The sequence below is a fragment of the Urocampus carinirostris genome, chromosome 1 (assembly GCF_059441175.1).
Source record: "Urocampus carinirostris isolate Australia breed hairy pipefish chromosome 1, RoL_Ucar_1.0, whole genome shotgun sequence".
NCBI classification, from domain to species: domain Eukaryota; kingdom Metazoa; phylum Chordata; class Actinopteri; order Syngnathiformes; family Syngnathidae; genus Urocampus; species Urocampus carinirostris.
Genome location: NC_142349.1, coordinates 25,358,149 through 25,384,872, shown reverse-complemented (window position 1 = coordinate 25,384,872; position 26,724 = coordinate 25,358,149). Strand labels below are relative to the sequence as shown.

The following is a 26,724-nucleotide window of genomic DNA, read 5'->3' as shown; positions in this document are numbered from 1 at the left end:
GCCACGTAGTGTACATACATCGTTGGCGTAACAAAATTCCGATAGTCCATGAAGACACATTTGCGGTGGAAAACAACAAGTCAACAACATATGAAAGCAACGCGTGCCGTTTTCATCTATCTGATACAATAAATCACCAAAACTCAGTCACGCCTTAGTATCTCTTGAAATATACGAACGTTTTCAAACAAACGTAGCAAACGTCCAAAGAATTACCAAGCGGTTTGTGACGGACTTCGCTTCTGTCACGTGAACTCAACGTTTCTCCTGGCGCCACCAGAGCCACGCCCGCTTCGGGACAATTTTTACATAAGGAAGCTTGGTGGTCGTCCTGCATAGATTTGTGCTAGCTTGTGGAGGAGCAACCGCGTCGGGGAAACAATGGGTGTGGTGACAATACGAGTGGAATACTGGTAACTTAATAACGTTATTAAACCCTTAATGTCGTATTACACTTATGTCGGTGCCCTGCTAGTCTGTTAAAGGCATGAGATGGTGTTGAAATGTGTAGCTAATTGCTAAGCTAACAGTGGTTTCCATCACCTGCAGTGGTAACTGAGGCTACGAGCCCCGTTATCGGGAACTCTACCGAGTGGTCAAGGAAGAGTTTCCTGATGCGGACGTATCGGGCTTCGTGGGACGAAGAGGTAAAATCTGAAAGTAACGATAATCTTTTGTGTTCCGGGGAGTTTAATATGAAGTTTGTATCCTTTATTTGTTTTATTAGCGAGCTTTGAAATCGAAATCAATGGGCAGCTGGTGTTCTCCAAGCTGGAGCTCGGAGGATTCCCGTATGAGGAAGACGTGAGTATTTTGTGCTCTACACTTACAAACTGTCGTATTTTCTCTGACAAAATGCAAAATATTCTTACACTATATATTTGTTTTCAAACGTGTTTATTTATGTAATTTAACGTGTTATATTGTACATGTGTTTTCTTATATTGTTAATTACAATTTTGTTGTGAGATACTGAGTTGCTTGACATAAATGAGGTTTATTATAAAAAAAGTTAAAAAATTAAGTAGCTTGGACGTTCACTGTAGAAGGAAAAAAATACATGCAAATATAATTAAGTAGAATAATAAATTTTCTTTCAATTCATTATCTGCATTAAATTGTTGTTCGTAATATACTGATTAAAGGGATAACCACAAACCTGTCTTTTATTCATTTTCTCCATGTATATATATATATATATATATATATATATATATAATTACACACACCGGAGCCATATCCCCATAGTGGGAGGTGGCTAGAGTCAGGAAAACGTTCATATTTCTGACTCTTTCTGGGAGATTGATACAGAAGAGGGGATTCCCAGGACCTTCGCTCAACCCAACTGATGTGTTGGGAGTCATTAGGTGACCAAACCCCCCAATTCCAACCCCTAATGCTGAGCGCCAAGCAGGGAGGCAATGAGTACCAATGTTGTAAGCCTTGGGCATGACTCGGCCGAGGCTTAAACCAGCAACCTCCCAGTCTCGGGGCGGGCGCCCTACCCCCAAGGCTACCGAGCTCCTTTTATACTTCCTTTTTTCTTAACTTATTTATACAACATAATATTTCGTCATATAATGCATCAAAGCAAGTGAAGAGTTTGAGAGCTGACTCTCTTTTAATGAGTTAAGCTGAAAAAGCTGGTTCTCTAAAAGAGATGGACTTCCTTTCACTACACAACTACCACGGAATGACGCATGATGGGAAATCCCCTGGCGGCAGACGCATGTGCACAGTAGCATCAAACCGCTCGCTTCGTTTGCAACGAAAAAAACGATACCGAGATAGAGGCTACCGCGGCAAACTCGTTTGACTTGATTGATTTGCCGTTTCGTAATAGTCCGTGTTTACCTGATTGTACCCATAATTGACAAATATGCGTTTTTCCGTACAGATTTTTTTGTACGTCGTACACGTCTTAAAATGCATAATATATGTACTTTGTACGGCAAAAACGAACAGGTTGACAGGTATGTATGCGTGTTTGATCATTTTAAGTCGTGTTAACCCTATAACAAATATAAACGGTTTTATTGTTAGACCGATCTCTGCTCTGGATCATCTCGATCACTGGTCGCAGACAATATAGTCAACAAAGATTGCTAATATCGTCGCATCGTAGCAAATCATTGTATTCATAGTTCTATCTTTTAATTTTCATCGGGTAAAACAGGTCACTATAGATGTAAAACTACAAAGTGTAATAATTCATACTCTAGTAAAACTTACTATTAACATTTGCTCTGGTCAAAGGTGGGTTTTATGAAGGAATGAAAGTTGTATTTCGAACATGAGAAAATAAAGCAAAACAAGTCAAATAACCATAACAATGTGAACATAATATGTCCGAAAAGGACTAGGTAGAAGCTATGCTTATTTAATCGTACCCCTTTAACGTCCTTATTAATTGTATCCTACAGCTAGATCTCCTGCATATTGACATATAACAAACCCTCACAAATATAGTTACAGAAATTGTGTCGAAGCATAATGAGCAATTTCCACCAGTCAGACCATTTCCATCCCGGGAACTGTCTTTTCAAACTGCTACCATCAGGCCTACGGTTCAGATCCCTCAAGGCCCAACAAACAGACTGAGGGATAAAGCTGTCAACACACAAATCCACAGTCTTGAAGCACAGTTTTAAAGTGCAATGTCAGAGTTTTCAATGCAATACCCCAGTTTTTAAGTGCAATATCCTGGTTAAGTGCGACATCCCGGTTGTGTACAGTTTTTATTTTAGATGTTTTGGATCAGGGGATTGTTTAATAATAGTCTGTGGTCTGTGCAGCCCTTTGAGACTCGTAATTAAGGGCTATACAAATAAACATGACTTACCTCCTCTCATTACTATAATCATCAGCACCACCATTACGATTTTCACCATCATCTTCTTTGAGTCTCCATTTATTTTCACCATACTTTATAATAAGAGTATTATTATAACAATCCTTCTCATCAGTGCTCATGGTGACAACTGACTGTTTTGTGATGTGTGTGTGTGTTGTCCATCAGACAAAGTATCTTTAAACCTTAGAAATTTGAAGTTGTGGACACCACCTTAAGGATTACTTGGCTGAAAAAGATAGATACTTTATTCATCCCCGCAGGGAAATTCACATTTCCAGCAGCATCCCTTCGCTGAGAACAATACAATAATAAAGCAAAAGGAATACAATATACAAATACCCAATGTGACGTGCTAATGCTGGTATCCTAGTTTGCAGTATTTTGTGACGTTTTTACAAAATAACTGCTTGCTCCTTGTTTTGAAACCAATATTTAGGACAAAAATGACGGTCAAAAAAAGCCTCAACACTCTTAAGTTACTGCAAGAGGGAGACAAATTTTAAGTGGTATATTTATTTGAGACACAGGCGCTGGATTTATTATCTCATCCATTTTATTAAATTATCAAATATCCCACTATGAAATAAAATGTGCTGAATGTTTAGCTTTTGTCTGGAGAGCTGGTTTAGGGTTTTATTGAATTTTTGGCTGAAAATGTATGGTGTGGCTCTCTTGGGGGAAAAAAAAAAATGCTTTTATGGCTCTGAGTAAAAAAGGTTCCCGACCCCTCGTATAGCGCATTGGTTATCAAATAGGCCCACAATTCCACCCTAATAAAAAAAAATCCACTTTTAAAATGCATCCAATGTATTTTTATGCCTGATGGAGTTTTCAGAAGGTTGTCTGCGTCATTTGAAAAAGAAAAAACATTCAATATCTGATCTGTCAAGGTCCTTGGCTTGAAGCAAATGCATTTATTCAGCCCTCCTGTGATTTGACTTTGACACCCCTGATCTAGTGTCTCCAAAATAGTACTTTGTGATAAATGTCCTCAAGTCAAGTCATTTTTATTTGTATAGCCCTTAATCACAAAGAGTCTCACTTTCGTCTGACTACTTGGGTCTGGTCCCGTAAAATGAACACTTGGCGAGACACGGATCGTCTGTGCCAACATGCTCGATAATCACCACTAACTCTTTCAACATCATAAAAGGTTTCTAACTTGTTTTTGTGTCCCTGTCTTTCCAGGTAATGGCAACCATCAAGAAAGCGCAAGACGGGCAACCTCTGACCAAGATCACCAAAAGCCGCGCACCATGCGTCATTATGTGAACATATCGCTTTGAATGGACTTAATCTCACTTTCCCCATCAGTTTACTGCCTAAATTCTTTTTTTATTTGTTGTGGGGTTTTTTGGGGGTGGGTGGGGGGTGGTGAAATCAAATGAAGCAGGGCTTTTGGGGAAAGCTCATGCTCCCTCCCAGTGGTTTTCTTCTGACACGGAGCCACCTGGGCATTAATGACTAGCGCCGCCTCAAATTTTGCTACACGACGGTGCTACGATGATTCCTGCCCGATGGTTTTGCAGCTTGTCAGGAGTAGATAATTGGGAGGGGGCTGGGGGTTTAGTCATATGCAAGGTCAGTCAGAAGTCCTTTTATGTTCTTAGATAACAACCGTTTACAAATACTATATTTGTTTTGGTGTTTGCAATGACTTGATAAGATTGGTTGAATGAAATGGATGCTCTGCTTGCAACACTCTGAATTTCTTTGATTGACCTCTACTCCCGAATCCTGGTGACCATTTCTCTAGTCTACACATGGTTTCTTTCCCTGCCGAAGGAAAAAAAAGGGGGGGGGGAAATCTGCAACTTGTTTCAACTCTTTTGTATTTATCAACATTAGAATATATTCCGAAATGTAACACTTGTTACATGATGTTTAAGGAAAGTGGAGTGCCATCTCTAGAGGGCGGTGAGTTGCTAGTTAATGTCTAGTACAAATATTGCTTTTCAAAGTTTCTCAGTTGATTATCTTTAGATTTGCATTATTTTTCCAGAGTTTTTTTCCCTTGCATGACTTCTAGCATTTATTTATAAAGGCCATCAATATAAAATAATACATTAACTTGAAACACTTGGTGTGGTGAATATAAGCACTGCAAATACAAATTTAGATTGAAAAATGCAAATTGTAAAATAAATGCAAAGACTGTAACTGTGTTTTGTTTGTTTTTCTTTTCTCATGAAAACGATCCATTCAAATAATGCCTTTCCTAGCCTGTAACCGCAGCAACCATTCTCTAACCCAAACCAAATTCCCACCAAATTTACCACTAAAAAGTTGTAATTGTTAAAATGGGGTTTTGACACAATAGGACCACCAAAATAGCCTAATAATGACTACTGGTACCAGCAATGATAGCAAAAAACATCCCCAAATGACAAATACGCATAGACAAATTTAAAATCATAGCATTATGTCTGTCCCGTGCTCTGATTATACTTGTTTTTATCTCATTCAAGAAAAGGGGGGGAATAATGTGTGTACAGTAACACCTTTCAAAATGAGAACTGTACTCTCTTTCACTGCACTTGATGTCTTTCAAGTCTTTATGGCACCAGGGTGTGTCTGGACATCGTATGTGTGGAGCCAGCAGATAGCAGGCTAAAGTCAATGATACTGATAACTATACTGAAGCTCATACATGCAGCTACTTCAACTAGGCCCCTTTAAAAACTTTGTTTTTGAAAAAATCAACAACACTGACCTATCTTTAATCTATTGTCACTAAACCTTAAAATAAATTCCTTTTTAATAGACATTTACAGGTTAAAATTGTACTCATCCATATGTGTGCCAGTTTTCCATATTGCCTAACTTGCAAGTCCGGGTTCCCCCATGACAATTGTTTGCTTTTGTAGACAAAATGTGAAAGTTTCTTGGTTTCTTTCTTTGAGCAACATTATTGGTAAATGTATTTAATCTAAATCACGAGGGTGTCCCTAATGAATTGTCAAGGATTCAATTGATCTGACACAAGTGTGTCCGATGACTGCTTAATCGTATTTAGCACGATTGACGTCAGTGTCCCGATGACCTGCAACAGACTTCCTCTCTTTGTCGTCTAATCAAACCGTGAACGAAGGCCCCTTCCAGAGTATGGCCAATTATATGCAGCTGATAGAGCAGTGTTTTTAAACCTTTTTTGAGCCAGGGCACGTTTTTTTTACATTGGAATATTTTGCGGCACACCACTAACCAAAAATATTATAAAATGACACTGAACAGTATGTTTGATTACAATATCATTTAGAATACCCCTAGTTTTTATAGCACAGACATTTGACAATGACAATATTTGCAGAAAATGATTCATAAATGTTTTATAAAATTTTTAAAAGTGACATTGGATAATTTCAACCTGACGATCTCTCACGGCACACTAGTGTGTCGCGTCACAGTGGTTGAAAATCACTGTGATAATCTGTAATGCTGCTATTCTGGTCTCAAAAACGAGGAGAGGCCTTTTAGATAAGTGTTAAATGGAAAAAATATCTAGTTCTGAAGTAATATATATCCACGAGTTTGGAAGGTGCTGTCGGTCATTTTCATTTACAGATACTTTTATTAAGGTTCTAAGGCAGGGGTCTCAAGCTCAATTTAACTGAGGGCTGGCGGATCTATAGTCTGGGTGAGGTTCGGTCAAATTGGGTTTTCCACAAATAAGTTAAGAGAAAAACATTTGTCTCTTTTCAAATATAATTTAACTACCCACAGAAAATAAGATCTAAAAAATATATAAAACATGAAGAAATTATGTGAAAATAAATCCATCTATTATCTGCACCGCTTATCCTCAGTAGGGTCGCGGGGGTGCTGAAGCCCTTCCCAGCTATCTTCCGGCAGTGGGCAGGGGACACCCTGAACTGGTTGCCAGTCGCAGGGCACACAGGGACAGACAATTCGCTCGCTCATTCACACCCAGGGACAATTTGAACTGGCCCATTAACCTGACATGCATGTTTTTGGAAGAACATGCAAACTCCGCACGGGAAGGCTGGTAGCTGGTTTTTATGCCAGGAACTCAGAACTGTGCCAGTACGCGCTAACCACTCAGCTGCCGTACCGCCCTTGGAAAAAATCAATTAGTAGCAATGAATAAATTGGTACCCCCCAAATATAAATAAAAGCCTGGGCAAACAATAGATGAAAAATGGTGCCTTAAGGTCTTTTTGAGGTTCTCTAATTTTCCATTCTTACCTTACCATTTTACAAGTTGATTACGGGTGCACAACAGAATACTTCAACATAATAAACACTTTCCCGGTAACTTTCTTATTAGGGCAAGAGCCTCAAACTATCATCTTGGGGGCTGCAAACGGCCCCCGGGCTGTGAGTTTGAGACCCCTATTCCAAAGAATTCAAACAATAATTGGTTACTTTTATTTTACCAGAAGGTTGTTACATCCTCGCAGCCTGTTTCTCCAATGTGTTTCTGTCATTATTTTAATTTTTCACATGCCAATAAAAAGCATATTAAAAGGTGGTACTTGTAATTTCATTGTACAGCAAATGTCCTGATCAATAAAAAGGCTGCCCTAACTGTTTTTCCTTTGGTCCCATAGGTGAATGACTTGCTTAGATCATAAAATGTTTGAACTAATTGCAGATGCGGTTTTGGTATTAGAAAGTTGGGACGTATAAATCTCGTTACTTAAACACTGAAAAATGCTTAATTTTTTTGTCATTGCATGAACGCAAAAAACACAAAAATGTAAAATTTTCATTAATCACGACCAACACACCCACAGACTGTGGCTGAAATTGATCCCTCAAATGGTAAAATTCACTGAGGAAAAAGTGTGCTTTTTGCATTTTTTCTCTACGGGCTTCTGAGAGAATCAGTTTTAACCCATAAAATCCAGACAAAAAGGCTGCCTTGCAAACAAAAGGGAAGGATTTTGATCCTGGCAGGTTTCAGAATTGAAAGGCTGTAAAACTCTGAGTCTAACTTATAGTACCTCATACCTCATTTATCCAGGTTTCAACAATTGTTTTTGACCCTAATCCTTTGTCCTGATCCGTTATACTTATTGACTTTTGTCAATCGTATGTTCCAAAACCTACCTAAACAACCTAAATATTGGTCTTTAACCTCTAATACACATGCTGGGTGCACAGCACCAGACAGGAAAACGCTCCAGAGGGTCATCAAAACAGCCCAGAAAATCGTCGGTTGCTCTCTGCCCAGTCTGGAGGACATTGCCTGCTCTTGCTACCTCAGCAGAGCAGAAAACATCATCAAGGGATTTTCTCACCCCGGCCACCACCTCTTCGACCTGCTGCCTACCGGCAAGCGCTACTGGTCACACAAAACAAAAACAAACTGACTCAGAGACAGTTTCTTCCCCAGAGCCATTACCACCCTAAACACACACCGCACAAAAAAACTGAAAAACTCTTGCAAAAACATTACCTCATACGAACATAAATGTATCAGGAGACCAGAACAGACCAGGAAACCCCAGAGCATTCGTTACAGTTATTTATTTAGGGAAGCGATCAGGGCTTGCGGGAGACGAGATGGCTGTCAGCCGTCAACAGCGGAGCCGGAAAGAAGGCTTCGGAACGGGTGGCCAATCGGGGGGTGGAAGTCAAGCAGGTCGAGTTTACCGGGGCTGGAGAGAAGATCGTAGCGTGGGACGGAAGCAGGTCGGGTCGGAGGCAGGCAGAAACAGGTAAACAGAGTTCTAGACGAAACGGGCAATCAGGAGAGTCACACAGAGTTACAATCGTAATACTCTGACGAAGAGGTCTGGGCGCAGCGCGCTAGAGAACGAAGCGTCGGCCAATCAGAAGGCGCCCACATTATTGCTCCAGGTGACCAGTGTTAGCAATCATGACAAAATGGTACTCATGTCTATGTATCTTGCACAATGTTGACTGCACTATGTTTACTGCTCACCTTGCACAATGTTGACTATCTTTTTTTGCACTATGATGACTATTTTTGCACCAAATACATATGTTGACCATTTTTTGCACTATAATGACTATTTTTGCACCAAATGCATATTGCACAACCTTACAATACCAAACTGTATGTAACATCCTATATGCCGACATTTCTTGGGTAAATTTTGTGTAAATTATAACTATAACCGTATCCTCCTTGTTTTATAACCTTATCTTCTCTGTTACTTTATCTTCTTGGGTTTTTTTACTTCACTGTGAATGTGTGAACTGGAGTGTCATAACCAATTTCGTTGTCACAATATGTTAACCCATTTTGTAACAATGACAATAAAGGTATATTCTATTCTATTCTATTCTAATAACAACTTAATTGCCTTGAACTGTAAATCTTCGACCTAAGTCCCGTAGTCACACTAAATCACCGTACCAAAATCGATCCCTAAATTTTTGTCCCTAACAATAACCTTGCTATAACCAAGAAAAACACAATGTATAGTTTCAAACTTCAAACCCAACCTGTTTTTCTAAACTTAGGGGAATCCCGAAGATGTCAACAAAATGACGTATTTTGACATGATGAAATCATTGTCCCCTTTTTAGCCCTCTGTGCACCTTCTTGTGTGCCCCCCATCATTAATGACTGTGGCATCAGAAGCTGCACCGTCGGCCATTTTTGTCAAGGGTGGAGTGGTCCAACTCGGGCTGGGATATCCCTGCATCAAGGTGTCCAAGAATGATAACGCTTGTGTGTAGTCATGCGAGGCCTTATCGTCGCCAACCTTGTGTGGTTGCTGAGCAACCTGACGGCCATCGAGGTAAAACGATTTCACCAGTTTGACGTCGTTTTATATTTTGGGTGTTCCCGCGCTTTCTCGTGGGGTCTCGCCTCAGTTGCCTTGTCGTTACTCATTTTCACCGAGATTCACTGACAGCTGCTGAAGACCTGGCGGGAGTACCTGCTCGCAGGTAAGGGAGTGGTCTAATCGTCGCTAGAATCCACTTACTTTTCACAGGATACTTTTTACTTCATGATGCAATGTGTAGACTATGACACTTGTACAACAGCCATGGTTCAGATGTCTAACCCGTTGAAACCTATAACGCCTGAACCATGGCCTGGAACCGGTAGTCCTAAACAAAATGTTGAACCCAAAGTTGCTAACCCGTATCTAGTTGTTAATTTGACCCATTCTGTGATGTTCTTAAGATATAGTCTTTGCTTGTTTGTGAAGCATATTGCTCTGTACATTTCTTTGGGCTTCGTGTGAAACCCTATTTTGACCAATCATCTGTAATGACCCTATAAATCTTAATATTTTAGTGCTTCCTTGAAATGGTTTATTTGAGTAAAGGGTCTTGATTTTCTAAACAATTTTAAAGTAACTGTTCAATGTGTGACTCCATGGTCTTTTTGACCATTGGTTTGAATTCTAAATCCACCATGAACAACAAATCTAGCGTTACTTTATGACATACCATCAGCTCGACACTTTATTTGGATATGTTTTTTATCTGACTAAAGTAAAGACCTCTATGAGGACAGTTAAAACTCAACATGTGTGACTCCAAGATAGAGCTGCCATAGTTGCTGATTATCTGCATGGGGCCATGAGGCTACACAAGTTATCGTAGATGTTTCCAACTGCAGAGATGCAGAGTACTTCTCCAACATGTTTTGAATGTTGAAATAATGGTTTATATGATCAGGTCTTAAGCAGGACCTGTAGGAACCTGGGGACACACTTTGCCCTTCAATTCAGTTGTGTATAAAGAGGGAAACCTCCAAATCATGCTCATCGATGCTTTCGAGTAACAGCCAGTGACCCTTGAGTTAGCCTGGCCTCTTAGTAATCACATCTTTTACAGTTTATCCACAAAATATGATTGATTTGATTGATATTATGTCACCAATTAGTACATACTCTAATACATATTTTCTCCAATACATATGTGTTTTAAAGGTAATGTACAAAAGTAGCTGAGTTTGAGAACCCAGAAAACAGCAATGGAGAACAGAATCACTTCCGATGAGGTTGGTCTGTGTTTATGGTCAATAGCCAGCATGTAACACGTACATAAGATAGATCTGTGACATTTCAAAATATTTTCTGCCCTTCCTGAAATCCTTTCTCCTCGCAGGACAGTGACATGTCATATGGAGAGCGCGATTCCTCTGTCATCTCTTCCCCGCTAAGAATGTGAGTCCACACGCAAGCCATGTTTACCAAAGTTACATCCCTGACGTACACAAGAGGACATTCCAGACTTTTCCTGCTGAATGTTTTACAAAATATAAGAAGTTACTCAAATGGTAGTCAGCTGAAAGATCCAGAACTACTGTATGTGATAACTCCACACGATTGATAAAGAAAACTTTTCGGAAGAGTATGTCAAATGTTACCTGACTAAATACATATTATATGTAAGATATGACCACTAGCAAACAATGTGCAGCATTTGTAGAGAAAACATTTGGAAGTTTATGATTTGAATTGATCAGTTGAAACATGTTCCTGACCGCGCTTAAATAATGTTTTGATATTTCAGTGTAATCCAAATCTGATACAAAACATACTGGCTATACACAGGGTTGGGTAGGGTTACTTTAACAGGATTACTTTCAATTACTTTTGACTTACTCCAATACCAAATATGCTAATAAACGACAAAATAAACTAAATATGAATAAAATGATGACTCACAACACATGGTAAGCTTTCTCTCCTGGCTTTGATCTCTTTGATCTCCGGCGAAACTAACATAAAAAGCGACAGAAACAAAATGAAAATAAATCCAAACAGCTTGCCAACATCATTTTTGCCGTTCCATGTGTTCCGTTACTCCCTAAGCCTTCACAAAATTTAGTAATTTTATTCATATTAAGTTTCTTTTGTCTTTTATTAGCATATTTGGTATTGTAGTAATCCAAAAGTAATTGAAAGTAATCCAGTTAAAGTAACCCTACCCAACCCTGGCTATACAGTTCGTCATGACTATAGCACGCGCCCCTAGTCTGACTGATGACTACAGTCTGATAACAAAGCGCCTCAAATGTGAGTGAGTTAAGGATCTGCTACCATCATGCGGCAGAAATGTTAACACACGAGTGGTTGAAGTTGAGTCTTGAAAATTAGGAGATGTTGCTCTCTTGTGGCCACATTAAGAGATGGATGATATTGAAGGAAAATAATAATCGGGATTATTTCATGTAATTAGGTTTGCCGAAGACCACATTATTTAAGTGAGAGGAATGGACCCAAATCCGCATAACCGTAAAGAACCCAAGAGACAATCCTTCTTTGGAAAATTAAGACCCGTGGGTTTTCCTGGGTTAAAAAAGAATGTTCTTGAAGTGCGCCAGAACGTCAATATATAATGTAATGTCGCCTGTGTGGTCTCTGGGGTCACCAACTGTGATCCTAACCGCTCCTATTCAGCATGCTTTGGTAGTTATCTCTTATACTTCTAACGGGCTTGCTCTGCCACTTTAATGAATAAACTGTGTTTGGGGAGTCATGGATATCCAAAATATGTTCAAAAGGTTTCCTGCGGATCAGATTGGTTGAAGTAGTCTTTAAAGTGAACAGCACTGTCCCACATATTAGGCACAAGACAATGATACTTTCCTGATACAATTGAATCCACATTTTGTTTAAATTTTCCATGTCTACGGGATACAAGTCTTAAGTGGATAAATATTTTTATAGTACACAAAAATAATTTTAAAGTGGACTTGAGTCACCATAGTGTATTTAACACGACAGTAATGTCTCCGAATTGGAATTGAACAACAGTTAAATAGAAATGTATCATAACTATCCATATTTTTCTTAAATTTGACTCAAATTTACTGAAAATTGAACCTGAATGCCAGCTGGCTGTGACGATTCTGAAAGTTCTTGTTTGCTGTCATTAAGTTTCTATTTATCATCCTCAGGAGGACTCTGAGGGACTGCGGTGATCTGTGCAATGTGGAGAATGGGACAGATGATGTGAATACACCCATGGAAACATACGTCATTCCCCATGCACTTCCAGCCAACCTCAACCTGAACACCAATGCCACCACCAGAGGCGATGCCCAGGTCAGTCTTCGATTCCAAATCTATGAAGCTTCCAGACAACTGGCTCCTCCAACTGACCTTTTCTATTGGGTGGCAGTCATACGTGGAACTGAACGAGCTCCGGGGAAACACTTGGCAGGAGACGAGCCGCTGGGTGGGCTTTGAGGAGAACTTCAATGCTGCCAAAGGGACGTGGGGTCCTTCCCACACCTCTTACCTAACCTTTAAGAGTCTCATCCAGCTACGAAAGACCATGAGCACAGGTGAACATGGCCTTATATATCAGGATCAAAGCAACTTTCACATCGAGGTGTTCTTAAAATGTTCACTAGTCTTAGAGTCAGATACAGTGGTACCACTTCATTACGAGCTTAATGTGTTCCAGTAACGTGCTTGTAGCACAAATTGCCCGTCCAATGAGCAAATTTTCACGGTATAAAATAATTAAAAACGAATTGGGTCGCTCCCATCCTCCCCAAATTATCTACGTGAACGTCAAAAAGTTTTAAAACTCATCGTGCTGATCACCCAAAACGCATTCAAATAGTAATCAGAAGTAACAAAAATTACAGTAATAAAATAAATAAGATCATATGAATGAAATAAAATGCGAGTTTATTATGAGCACTGACCATTGTTGAGTCGCTGTAACAAATGTGTGGGCGTGATGCAGAGCAAGGTGGAGGTTGCAGGAGACCTCACAGAGCTTGCATACCTGTCAGCTTATACGTTTCTCGTACTATACACAGTTTTTGATCATTTCAAATTGTGTATGCCGTATATCAATTTTCATACGGGAAAAACATTTCAAAGAAGACCAATCTCGTCTTGCCCATTTTAGTCACGATTATAATAGCAGATAAAAACATCATCGCAAATTGTTAATATTGTTACAGTATTCTACGTAGTCAGTCTGGCTGTGAGTAGATAGGTGCCACACTGTGTTTGTAAGGGTTATAATCAATTAATAAGGAGAAGTTGCAACCATTGATAAGCGGAGCAATTGGCAGAGGTCGAGAGGCTGTTAATACTTAAGCACTTACCATACACCTCAAATTAAAGTTACTCTAACATTAAATGAACTTACGCACCAAAAGATTTTGCGGCACTTTTTTTGTGCAAATATTGGTTTGCATGCGCAAACTGGACGAGCGGATGCTGGCAGTGGTGGACTGCTCGTGAACTGCATTTTCCTTCGTATAGCGAGAAAGATTTTTGTTGCAAATAAAACTCCTAAGCCCAAATTCTCATTTTTAGAGGTGCTCGTAGAAAGAGGTACCACTCTATATACTGTAGTCCAGGATCGAAAAGTAAAGTCCTTAAAAAATAACTCTTATGCTAAACCAGAATATGGACTGGGATCCTTTCCTGAGGCTGTTTTTTCTTGACTTTGTCATTAAATAAACAGGTGCTGTCCTTTTTGACCTGGACGCCAGCAGTTTGTCATCCATCGCTGAGAAGGTGGTGGACGCGCTAGTCTACAAAAATGAAATCCGAACTAGCGATCGGGATGCCCTGCTGAGAGCCCTCCTTATGCGGCGCAGGTTAGTCCCAGGGCCCGTGTAGGGGTATTTTACACAAACAACTTTTCCTCCGCTATGACAATTAGTTCAGTGATTTGCATTGAAAAAACTTACCATTTTCTATGATGGTACAATCCCAGATAATAAGGGTGATTGAGGGAGTGAGGGCTAAAATTATGCAAAGAAGTGTTTAAAACATACATGACTTTTCAGAAATCTAGCATCCAATGCTTATGAAAATGCCAACGGTATTTTAAAGGGTAAGTCAACCCAAATCATTTTTCTTAATCGTTTCAATATTTACTCACAAGTTTAAATGTGCCATTCTGTTAATCAAAGATAAACTGCAAAATCTACCTATTTTACACAGATGCAGCCATTTTCTCACTTATTGTTAAGTGAAAATAAAATCACTGTAATTTAGCTCAGATGTGATTGGTTGGTACCTGAGCCCCATGTAACTCTGATGGCATTTTCAGTCCATAGTAAGTAAAAATTAGCAGATCCGGGGATGTTTAAGGGCTGGTAATAGCTTATACTATTGGGAACATAAGACATATTCATGTTTAGAAAATCCTTGGGTTGACTTATTTCTATTTACAGGGAAAGGAAAAGCAGCACACCTTAAAATAGATTGCTTAAGCAATTGTAAAATGTATTAGCATATTAATGGAACAGTGTGTATAATTCAGTGCATCCTAGAAGTAAAAAAAACTTAATACATTAAAAAAGTCAGTATGATTTAAATATTAAGCAAAAATAAATGAACTCTCATTTAAACGTACATGTTTTAAAAAATACTCGTAGGTGGGTACCCAAAAAACAAAAAACGCGCTGTGCAAAATAATTACGGGTAGAAAAAAAATGGTCAAGTTAGGTCAGATTGGTTAGTATTGTTTCTTATGCTTTTCAGCACTTGTTTTTGACACAACACAATCCAGCAACAAATAGTGGTCGAATAATATGCACTGTCCCATTAAGTCCACCGTCCATTTAAGTCCATATTAGTATTGTTGTTGTTGTTGCTATTATCCATCCATCTGCACCGCTTATACTCAATAAGGTCATGGGGGTGCTGGAGCCCAACCAAGCTATCCTCAGGCATTGGGCAGGGGACACCCTGAACTGGTTGCCGGCCAGTCGCAGGGCACTCAGGGACAGACAATTCGCCCACTCATTCACACCTAGGGACAATTTGGACCGGCCAATTAACCTAACATCCATGTTTTTGGAATGTGGGAGGAAACTGGAGTGCCCAGAGGAAACCGACGCAAGCACGGGGAGAACATGCAAACTCCACTCAAGAGGTTCAATCTCATGACCTCAGAACTTTGCCGCACATGGGCTAAACACTGCTCTGCCGTGTTACCCTGTAGCTATTATTATTTTTATTATGATTATGATGATTATTATTATTATTATTATTATTATTATTATCATTATTATTGCTGTTGTTGTTGTTGTTGTTGTCGTCATCATCATTATTATTGTTATCGTTTTTATTATTATTATTATTATTATTATTGCAGCACGGCGGCGCAGTGGTTAGCGCGTGTGCGGCACAGTTCTAAGGTCTTGGGAAGCTCCTGTGTGGGTTCAAATCCAGCTACCAGACTTACTGTGTGGAGTTTGTATTCTCTCCCCGTGCTTGCGTGGGTTTCCTCCGGGCACTCCGGTTTCCTCCCACATTCCAAAGACATGCATTTCAGGTGGATTGGCCGGTCCAAATTGTCCCTAGGTGTGAATGAGCGAGCGAGTTGTCTGTCCCTGTGTGCCCTGCGATTGGCTGGCAACCAGTTCAGGGTGTCCCCTGCCCACTGCCCGATGATTGCTGGGATGGGCTCCAGCAACCCTACTGAGGTTAAGCGGTGCAGCTAATGAGATGAGATGAGATTATTATTATTATTATTATTACTATTATTATTATTATTGTCATTATTATTATTATTATTACTATCATTATTATTATTAATATTCTTATTATTGTCATCGTCGTTGTTGTTATTTCACACGGACTCATTTGATTTGGTGATGTTTGATGTACTCATGAGTAATTCTTGTGTTGATCAACATGACTGGAGACTTTAAATTTTTATTTCAAATCCCAGTCCACTATTTGATAAAAGAGTTTGTGACACATCGTACATGGTGCTTACCAAATAAAAATGACTTTGTACAGGTAAAACGGCTCAGAGTTGAAAATATATATATAAACTAATTATAACATTTAAATGGCTTTCAAACATTTACATTCTTCTCTCCAGTCAAGCTGACAGACCTGCAGTCACCCCATCAGGAGACATCGAAATGCAGACTTTTTCCGTTTCAACAAAGGTATAAGTCCTCATTTGGGTTGCCCATTAGCTGAAATATTTCGCCTGCATCATAGCTTCCTTCCTTTTCTTTAGAGGGACAACTCTGACAACATGGAAGCCTCCATCGTCCTCTCAGGTCTCACTATACCACTTGGAAAAAATGTGGAGCTAGGAATGAAAGTTTTATTATTTTCCCAAAGGTGTTCTGGATCTTCTGGAGAAGCCTGTAGTGGCTTTTGTCCGGCTAAGAGACTCGGTGGTGATGGATTCTGCTCTGGAATGTCCTGTCCCTGTTCGCTTCGTGTTCGTTCTGGTGGGCCCCAGCCAGAGCGGCATGGACTACAGCGAGAGCGGTCGCGCGATGGGCGCTTTGATGGCTGACTGGGTGAGCAAAACATCAATGGGGACATTATCGTGATTTAGGAGGAGTCAAGTAAAGCAAGTTTAAAAACAAAACAGATTTTATTGAAAACAGCAAAGGGCGTAGTCATGGCAAGTGGTTAGCGTTTTCTGCTATGATGCGCCAGGTGTTTTGTCTGGAGGCTTTTCTGGCGGAGACTGACCAGGACCTGACCAACGCCATTGCCGACTTCATGGACTGCAGCATCGTCATCCCGCCCACTGAAGTCCAAGATCTGGCAATGCTGGAGCCCATCATCAAGTTCCAGAAAAAGATGCTGCAGGACAGACTACGCCCCACCGACAACCGCCTGGCCTTCGGTGACAGGATTAAAGGTATGGCAAGGACAACCCAAAAACTTGTGCAAAGAATGTCAGTGTCAATTTGATGTGTCTAGCTAAGAAAGCTCCAGAGCCACCAAGAGAAGACCCCCTGGCCCGCACTGGTTATCCTTTTGGCGGCATGGTGAAAGACATCAAGCGGCGCTACCGCCACTACATCAGCGACTACACCGATGGCATCAATGCTCAGGTCATGGCCGCTGTCATCTTCATCTACTTTGCTGCCCTGTCGCCAGCCATCACCTTTGGTGGACTTCTAGGTATGCTATTATTAAGAGCTAACAATTCTTTCCTTCTGCCCTCTATTCAAAAAATGTTCCCGAAATCCTGTTGTTTTTTTTTAATTCATATAACTACCAAAGATGATCCTGGGGTCAATAATAACTGAAAGAATATTTCAGAAAAACTTCACCACCAACCTTTTTTCTGAATGTCTACATGTTTTCTATGTTTTAACATACAATATAATATATTGGCAAAGCGAGCTTACATTTACCAACTTGATGTATAGAAATTGAGAAGTTTAATACCCATGTATAAAATAATCTTGCTTACACAATTTATCTTTGTTTTTATCCTACATAGTCCGTCTTGCTGTTGGTAAATAGGTGCCGCATTGTGTTCGTAAGGTTCATTATTTCTTAATAAGGAGAAGTGCATTCATTGATAGGGGGAGCAATTGTTTGAACAGGTATGCTTTTGCAATTAAAAAAAATAAAAACAGGTAGTAATTAAGGATGCACATTACACAATAACTATTTTTCGACTAAAATCCTGCTTGTAGAGACCAATAGGAATAACTTTTTTTGACTGCATGCTATATTTAAAAGAAAAGAAAACCACAACCAAAATTCAATTATTTTTATTTGTGTGTTTATTACTTTGCTTACAATTACAATCACATTATACATCTCTGGTAAACATCTCTAAAAAGTCGTTTTGGAGAAATTAGAGCTAGGCTTTAACAATCAATCAATACTTACTTTTTATATCAGTCATAACTTTCTTGAAAATCACAAAGAAACAAGTTTTGAGCACTGGTATATAGATATCGCAATATTTTCAAGCTCAAGTTCAAATAGTATCAACAACGCAATTTAAAATAAGAAAGTCAAACAAAAGAAAGCAGCAATGTAATAAAAATATGTGTAAAATGTCAACACGACTAAAATACCTTCCATTGCACAATATTTTGAATATATAGTCAATAGTGCAAAAAAAAAAGTGTATACCCCATTGGATCAAATGTTTAGGGTTAACTGTACATATAAACGTACATAAGCAAAATGATTGTAGTGATAGTTAAAATGGGAACACAATATTGATCCCAAGACAATTGTATTGATCCGATCCAAATACTTATTAGATATCGCTAACATCGATATTTGGTCTCCCTGACGACCCTTACTCCAATGTCTTGCTTACGTTAGAGGGAGGTAAAGGGGGCACATCTAAGTTGTGCTACTGCTACATGGAGAATAATCATATATTGATAAACATAAATGCATGTAATCTTTCTAACAAGTATTGTTGGCTGATTGAATATCATAGCTCGCTCAAATTGAGTAATCATTTTTTCTATCATGATTGTAATGTATGACAACTCAATCCAACAACTGGTAATATCAAAAGAAAACAATCCAGAAAATAGATCTCCAGAATATTCAGTTTAGCATGATATAAGTCCAATCGATTGAAGTGTATTTAAAAGAAACCCTGTACGTGTACATGATAGGGTATGAACATAACTGTTTTTTCTTTGTCTTAGCTGATAAAACAGAGAGGTGGATGGGCGTGTCAGAGTTGATGATCTCTACAAGTATCCAGGGAGTTATCTTTTGCATCATTGCTGCACAGCCTGTCTTGGTGCTTGGTTTTTCCGGACCTTTGCTGCTCTTTGAGGAAGCCTTTTTCAGCGTACGAGTCAATCGCAAGTACAACGTTGTCTCGTTTTTCCTCATCCTCATACATCTACGCTTTGTCCATTCCATGATGTAGTTTTGCAAATCCCAAGGGATTGAATACATCGTGGGTCGTATCTGGGTGGGCATGTGGCTCATCGTGATTGTGGTGATAATCGTGGCGGTGGAGGGCAGCTTCCTGGTGCGCTTCATCTCTCGCTTCACTCAGGAAATATTCTCCATCCTCATCTCACTCATCTTCATCTACGAGACCTTCAGTAAACTCTTCAAGGTCTCCCTCTTCCGACTCGTTTTCTCATTATCCTTTCATGTGTTTGTCTGACAGTAGGACTGTGCTTCTTTTATGTCAAAATCTTTGACCGTAACCCGTAACCTTGTTTACTGCATAAATCAAATTCCTGGTCCTAAACGTTGAAAATACTGCTCTTTAAGCTTAACCAAAACCACAAACTTTTCTTTTATTGTGGAAGTTTTTTTTTATGGAGACCTGTTCAACTTTCACTTATTCAGATATTTATCTTTTTGGTTTATGAATACGTTCATTTCAAGGTTTAAATCTAATCAGATTTATTTAGATACAGAACCCTCGTCACAACATAATTTTAACTGGGTCTCACACCTCATTAGTTGAAAAGTATTGACAATAGATGTTAGTTTGAACCCCTAGAAGAAGGCAAACCAAAGTAAAAATTCAAAGTCAATCGGTTTTTTAAAGTACTTTCATCTACTATGTTCCTAATTAACAATCTTAGGAACAAAACTTAAAACTGGTTTATTCTTTTTGTCTTTTGTTTCCCTTAAAATGAACAGTAACAATAAGAGATATCTTAACGAACTAACCAACTAATCCCCATCTCTTGAACAGTACCTTTACAAAAAGCCCATAAAAATATCTGTAAACCTGATTACTAACTTAAACCTCTCATAACTACTCTTACCAGAGTTTTGTGGTTTCTCCTCTGTCACAGATTTTCAAGGCCCATCCTTTGATTTTAAACTACAAACATCTGAATGAAACGCTGGATAGGCCCTTTCACACCATCTACAATATGACTGCCAACGGCACTGTCATCGTCCAGAATGTGACGATCAAGCAACCCTTCCCCAACACGGCACTCCTATCACTGTGCCTCATGCTGGGCTGTTTTTTCATAGCCTACTTCCTTCGCATATTCAAGAACGGCACTTACCTTCCGGGTTGGGTACGTCACCACCTCGGAATTCGAATGTGGCCTTTTGGTGTTGACCTACCAGTCTTCTTTTCACAGCTAAGACGCCTGATTGGAGATTTCGGAGTGCCAATCGCCATTTTTGTCATGGTCGGTGTGGATATCAGCATTCAGGATGCTTACACTCAGGCAAGTGTTTCAAGCATGTCGCGCAGGGTTGTCAAACTTAGTTTGGCTCCAGGAACGTGCTACCCTTTCGAAATGTCCTACTGTAGGTTGATCTGACACCCATATCTGCTGAAATGTCCTACCTTGTTGAGGTAGCGACGTCATAAAAGAGTATTTTGGAGCAGTGAAAGAGTCAAATAAGACTAAATATGAACAAAAATCTAAAGAACTCACTGATTTTAACTGAATGTATCACCATTTCCAAAGGCACATATGATAGATAAGACAAACCCTTGCACATTTTGCCGGGAATAGCTATTAGCGGTGTGTGCATGCGCATGGATGCACACTGGGCATTGGTAGGACGTCTTGATGGGTTGAAAGGAATTTTAAAACACCAGATGAGTAAAATAATGTCAACTCCAGATGTTTACCTTTGTCTTCATTACAGTATTATGCTGTATCATTCAGCCTAACCCTTTATATTACAATCAGGGATGACAAGGGATCTTTTCCAAACATAACACCTTTATTCACAAACAATAGGGGGGAATAAACATGTTTGGTATTGAATTTGTTAACTGGTTTGTTTAAACAGTTGAGTGAATGCAGTTTTACACCTGAACCACCTCACCACGCTATACATACTCACCACTGCCCTCCAGCGTCCGTAGAGAGCATTGGTTTACTTTTTTTATAGAGACTCATATCTTTTGATAGACTTAAGTTTTTGATGGACTTGATAGAGACTCTTTATTTTTTGACAAACTTAGAAATCTTTGGAGTTCCGGATTGTAACATCCCACATGCCGACATTTCTTGTGTAAATACCATGTAAATTATAACTATAGCCTTATCCCCCTTGTTTTATAACCTTATCTTCTCTGTTCCTTTATCTTCTTGGCTCATACCTCACTGTGAATGCGTAAAACTGGAGTGTCATGCCCAATTTCGTTGTCACAATATGTTAACCCATTTTGTAACAATGACAATAAAGGTATATTCTATTCTATTCTATTCTATTCCATTAGATCCAGCCCGCGGGCGTATTTTTGACAAGACTGATGTAGCGTGCATGCAGTGTTTACTAGTCTTCAAGTGAGGTTACTCTTTTGCAGAAATTGGTTGTACCAAAAGGAGTCCAGGTGACCAACCCAGACGTTCGCGGATGGTTCATCAGCCCCATGGGATTGAACAAGCCCTTCCCTGTCTGGATGATGGCTGCCTCCTGCGTACCGGCAGTGCTTGTCTTTATCCTTATCTTCCTGGAATCTCAGATCACCACGTGTGTGATGATTACACTTTGTTTCCTCAAAAGACCAGCATTTTTGGAGGGTATTGTTGTAATGTTTGGTCTTCCTGTAGGCTTATTGTTAGCAAACCGGAGAGAAAGATGGTCAAAGGTTCCGGTTTTCATTTTGACCTGCTGCTCCTGGTGATCATGGGCAGCATCTCATCCATCTTTGGAGTTCCATGGCTGAGTGCTGCCACGGTGCGCTCTGTCACACATGCCAATGCTCTAACTGTCATGTCCAAGGGCCCCAAACCAGAGATTGAAAAAGTGGTGGAGCAACGGGTCAGTGGCATTCTAGTCGCCATCCTGGTTGGTAAGTAAGGTAGTGAACTCGGACACAGACTTGGCCCTCATACTGTAGACTTAGTTATTCCTTGAATCAGTGTCTGAAACTCATGACAAAAAGTTACCTGACACCAGGGCAGACAATTTTGAAAAGTTGCCTGCCCATAAAGTTGCCCGTCCCATTTTTCACAACTTGAAGCACAATAAGACGACGTATCCCCCCCCAAAAAAAGAACCATTGTTGCAAAGTATTAAGGATTGATAATCAGAATATATAACAGGACAACACTTTAAAATTAAGTTTATTATAAATCTACTTTTAACATTCATTGCATGTATATGACATCGCTGTTTTCCATCTGCCATCAGTATGTGCCTGTATTTACTCATCTTCATTCATGCAATGTTTGCGTTCCGTCATCTGCTAAAAGCCACGTGAACTCCTCTTTTCACGATGCTTATAATGTACGTTTACATTTTGTAGCGTCGTCAATTTTCTTAGCTTCTTTTGAATCTTTCTTCAGGGGCTGAGGTTTTATCTTGATTCCTACCCACTTATCCATTTTTCTTGTGTTCTCTGTTTGTATACTTAGGAAAATGATATGCAAATGCTCGGGAAAGTCCGGAAGCACAAAGTTATTCGATGCAGTCTTCTGATTGGCTGCCGAGTATGCAAATTTCTAAACAAACCGAAATTCCGAAATTTCCAAACCGAACGAAGATTTTGAAATCGGAATAAAGCAAACATTTGATTTGAAAAAACATCTTTTGCTTTTTTTTTGTTTTTTTTTCTTCCTTGAATAAGTTGTCGGCCACCCGGGCGTAGACGTTTTGTACGACGTAAGACGTTATTTCAGACACTGCTTGGATGTATTCCAATTTTTTTACACCACTACATTGTTCTACACTAAAGAAGTACCAACTCTGTAATCGATTCATTTCCGTCTTGTTTTACAAAGATTCATTGAGGCAAAAGCCCATGTGAATCGTATTTGACTTCCCTTCACATTGCATCTTTATTTCTCTTTTTCAGGCGTCTCTATTTACATGGAGCCCCTATTGAAGATGATTCCCATGACCGCCTTGTTTGGGATCTTTCTCTACATGGGTGTCACCTCCCTCAGTGGAATCCAAATGTGGGATCGGATGCTTCTATTGATCACACCCAAAAAATACCATCCATCTGACGCCTATGCCACTAGGGTACGAGGCTTCTTCCAAAACATTTCTATTCTTTTCATTGCAATAGGCAGTAATTCTAAAACGAAGAACCAATGGAGGCTGCAAAATAATTAGTAAGAAGTGTACATGCTACTTCAAGCAATATTAGAAGAATTATATTTGAAACTTGCATAATTCAGCTATTTTCAACCAGTGCAAAAGTTGTTCCTCAACCTCCTAGGTCGTCGGGGCACTACTTCCTTTGGTGTGTCTTTGGCAAGTACAGCCAGTCGGTGCAGATCCCTCTCCACGCTGTTTTTTTTGGGGTAGGGCTTTGCTCCCCCACATGAACCAGATAGATTTGGTTCCCATGGAAGCCTCTTGACCTGACTCAGATTAAGCACCTTTATCATCGGGTCTCTGTTGTTTTTCAGTGTAAAGCGTCATTCCACTTTTTAGAGATGAGCTGGACCGTGGCATTGACAGGCAGTGGCAAGTGATATTCCAGAGCCTTCAACATATTTTCAATTCAATTAAAACACATTATAGTACTTGCTATCTATAAAGTAAGATAAATAGATCCAAAAAGTACAGTGCGTTTCATTTACTTTTGTAGAACAATTGGTTACTGTGCATTTTTTATTTTACTTGCATCGAATACATTTCAGTTGAGTCGATGTTTAAAGGTTTCCCATTATTGGAAAATATTGGGCAGCTTAAAGTTCAAACTGAGCTTTATATTGATGTTCCTGTTGTATTTGGAGTGATGTGTATCTTTTGTGGTCATGATTATATTTTACTGGTGTGTTTTTGTGTAGGTGTCCACTATGCGCATGCATCTTTTCACATTGATCCAGCTTGTGTGTCTAGCCATTCTGTGGGTGGTGAAAATGAGCCCATTTTCCCTGGCTCTGCCCTTTATCCTTCTACTCACCGTGCCGCTGCGCATGGTCATGACCGGAACGCTTTTTTCAGCCTTGGAAATGAAATGCGTAAGTGAATTCAACATTCCACCAAATTTTGTGTTCAAATGGCCTGTAGACATTTTAATATATTTTGTTTTATTTTAAAAAAAGAGCATCACTTCTGTTTAATGTAATTAACACATATTGTTTTATCTTTATTTTCAAGCAAACTTTCTTATGATTTTAAACTCCGACTCTATTTAATACCAATTCTGGTGACCTGGATTGAAGTCTGATGCCACTCTGCGCCAGATTAAAAGAATGTTTACACATTATTGTTTTGTTTTTTTGTTTGCAGCTGGATGCCGACGACGCTAAAGTAAAGTTTGAGGAGGACGTGGGTGAGGATGCATACAATGAGTCCCCGCTACCATAAGTGAGAAGTCATACAATTCAGAGTTAAAGCCATTTGGAAGGTATCTTTAGAGGGAATTATTTTAAACTAAATCCCAGAATGGAGTTTTGCGTAGGGGGGATTATTTTCTTTCACCATTGAAGGGGATATTTGTGGTATTTGATTTTTTTTTTTAGATGTAGTGTTTAATCTTATATTTAAGTTAGAGGTGTTTTCATTTCAAATATGGTGTAAATGTATTTTTTTTTTCTGGTTGGATTAAGTTGTATACGTCTTTTTATCATAATTGTCAATTGTGGTATTTTCTTTTAACTCCTCAAATGTATCATTGTATGAGGACATGATCTTTAATATCTAAATTGGATGACTGTTAGAGAGACCACAATATATACGTTTTGCTCCTTTGTGTCTGTAGTTGGATGGATGTCAACATGAATAAACTGATTATTAAATGTTGATCAATTTGTACTTTATTGATGTTTACTAACATTATATTGTGTAATTTATACGAACACAATACGTATAGTTTAAAAAGCTGTTTATATACCTGGGCTAGAGTACCAACTTTAACATGTGGCTTTCATGACAAAAGCTAAAATTGTCAAATGATGTCTGAAAATAATACACTTGAAATGTAAAAAAAACTGAGATTGCATTAAGTGTGCAAAGATTCAAGCTTTTGAATGTAACCTAAAAGTCTCAAAATATTTTATTCTGAAAACATTTAAAGGCAACAAGGAACCACTGCACAGCAAAGAGCTGAATACACAACCGTCAACTTTCTCCCCTTATTAATGATTGCAATTCTCCTTATTAAGCAATAAAAAAAACCTTACAAACACAATGTGGCACCTATTTACTCACTGCAAAACAGACTGCAGAATAAACACAAAGATGATTTGTGTGAACAAGATTATTTTTACCAATTAGGTTCTTTCGTTATCTTTCTTAGTTCTTTCCCAAATTACAGTAGATGTTGTGGTGCTTGTTATAAGTAGCAGTGCAGGATTTTGCAGACTTCATTTGTTCTACAGATTGTATTACTCTCTAGCGGAAACTTTCACAGTTTTGGTTAGTTTGCAACAAAGTTGTCAAAGTATCTGTTACCATTATCTTCCCACTCTGTCTGTACTTTACTCACATGGCTGGAAACTCTCATTATTGACATTAGATGAGGAAAGCAAAGCAATATGTGCGAAAAATTAATGCTTGATAAAGGAAAATATTTGGTAATGTACCGACAAAATTAGCAAGCTGATATGACTCTGTTGTCTGCTCCCAGTGACAGAGACAAAATAATTAGTGCTGAAATGGGTAAGACAAGATCGGTCTAACAAGAAACTACATTTTTTGCTTTCCCGTACAGACATTTGTATAGGGCGTACACAATTTGAAATTACCCAAAAACTTTTAAAATACAGGCAAAACGTAACATTGACAGGTATGCAATGTTTTTTAAAAAATACTTTATACTGACATAATATATTTTAACAACCAATTTAGACGGTATCAACTGTAACATGTGGCTTTGATAACAAAATATGATATGGTCAAATGATGTCTGAATACAATAAATTTGAAATCCAAAAAAAGAAAAACAAAGATTGCAATGTGTGTATGAAAACTCACATTCAAACGTCACATGTAACTCTCAAATTACTTTATCGTGAAAACATTTAAAGCCCTCAAGTAAAAATTATGCAGCAAAAAGATGAACATGTGCCAGAGAGCATACAAATTCTCGCCGTTGAAAAAGGATTGTATGGGAGTCATTTGTTTTGCTCACCAGTGTTATGCCGAGAAATGCATCCCCTAGCTACTATAACCACTTTTACCTCGTTTTATCTCACTTTTATATCAATTTTCGGGAATGTAATGGCGAACATATAACCAAAACCACTTCGTCTTGCATTTGTTGGGAATGTAATACAATTTAAACCATTCTGTCTTGTATTTGTAGTGAATGTAATCGAACTGTAATGCACA

At 39.0% G+C, this 26,724-nt stretch overlaps 2 protein-coding genes across 3 annotated transcripts; both read left to right on the top strand.

The window, feature by feature from the left end:
• Nucleotides 1-244: 244 nt before the first annotated feature.
• Nucleotides 245-5,014, top strand: LOC148374067 (migration and invasion enhancer 1-like). The gene is made up of 4 exons (XM_088331966.1): nt 245-413; nt 550-647; nt 728-804; nt 4,043-5,014. The coding sequence occupies exons 1-4, from the start codon at nt 382-384 to the stop codon at nt 4,124-4,126; spliced, it is 291 nt and encodes a 96-aa protein (XP_088188092.1). The 5' UTR covers nt 245-381; the 3' UTR covers nt 4,127-5,014.
• A 4,602-nt stretch (nt 5,015-9,616) lies between these two features.
• slc4a1a (solute carrier family 4 member 1a (Diego blood group)) lies at nt 9,617-25,194 on the top strand. 2 transcript variants are annotated; one of them, XM_088331892.1, is made up of 20 exons: nt 9,619-9,742; nt 10,738-10,808; nt 10,916-10,974; nt 12,714-12,861; nt 12,938-13,103; nt 14,249-14,384; nt 16,628-16,697; nt 16,772-16,814; nt 16,879-17,063; nt 17,206-17,413; nt 17,476-17,679; nt 19,188-19,336; nt 19,418-19,612; nt 20,310-20,543; nt 20,610-20,699; nt 21,797-21,963; nt 22,044-22,285; nt 23,291-23,460; nt 24,237-24,410; nt 24,682-25,194. In XM_088331892.1, exons 2-20 carry the CDS (start codon nt 10,782-10,784, stop codon nt 24,757-24,759), a joined length of 2,745 nt encoding a protein of 914 aa, XP_088188018.1. In that variant the 5' UTR covers nt 9,619-9,742; nt 10,738-10,781; the 3' UTR covers nt 24,760-25,194. The 2 variants fall into 2 exon arrangements, with proteins under 2 accessions (XP_088188009.1, XP_088188018.1); XM_088331883.1 differs by having other exon boundaries at nt 9,617-9,742; nt 20,310-20,699.
• The last annotated feature ends 1,530 nt before the right edge of the window (nt 25,195-26,724 follow it).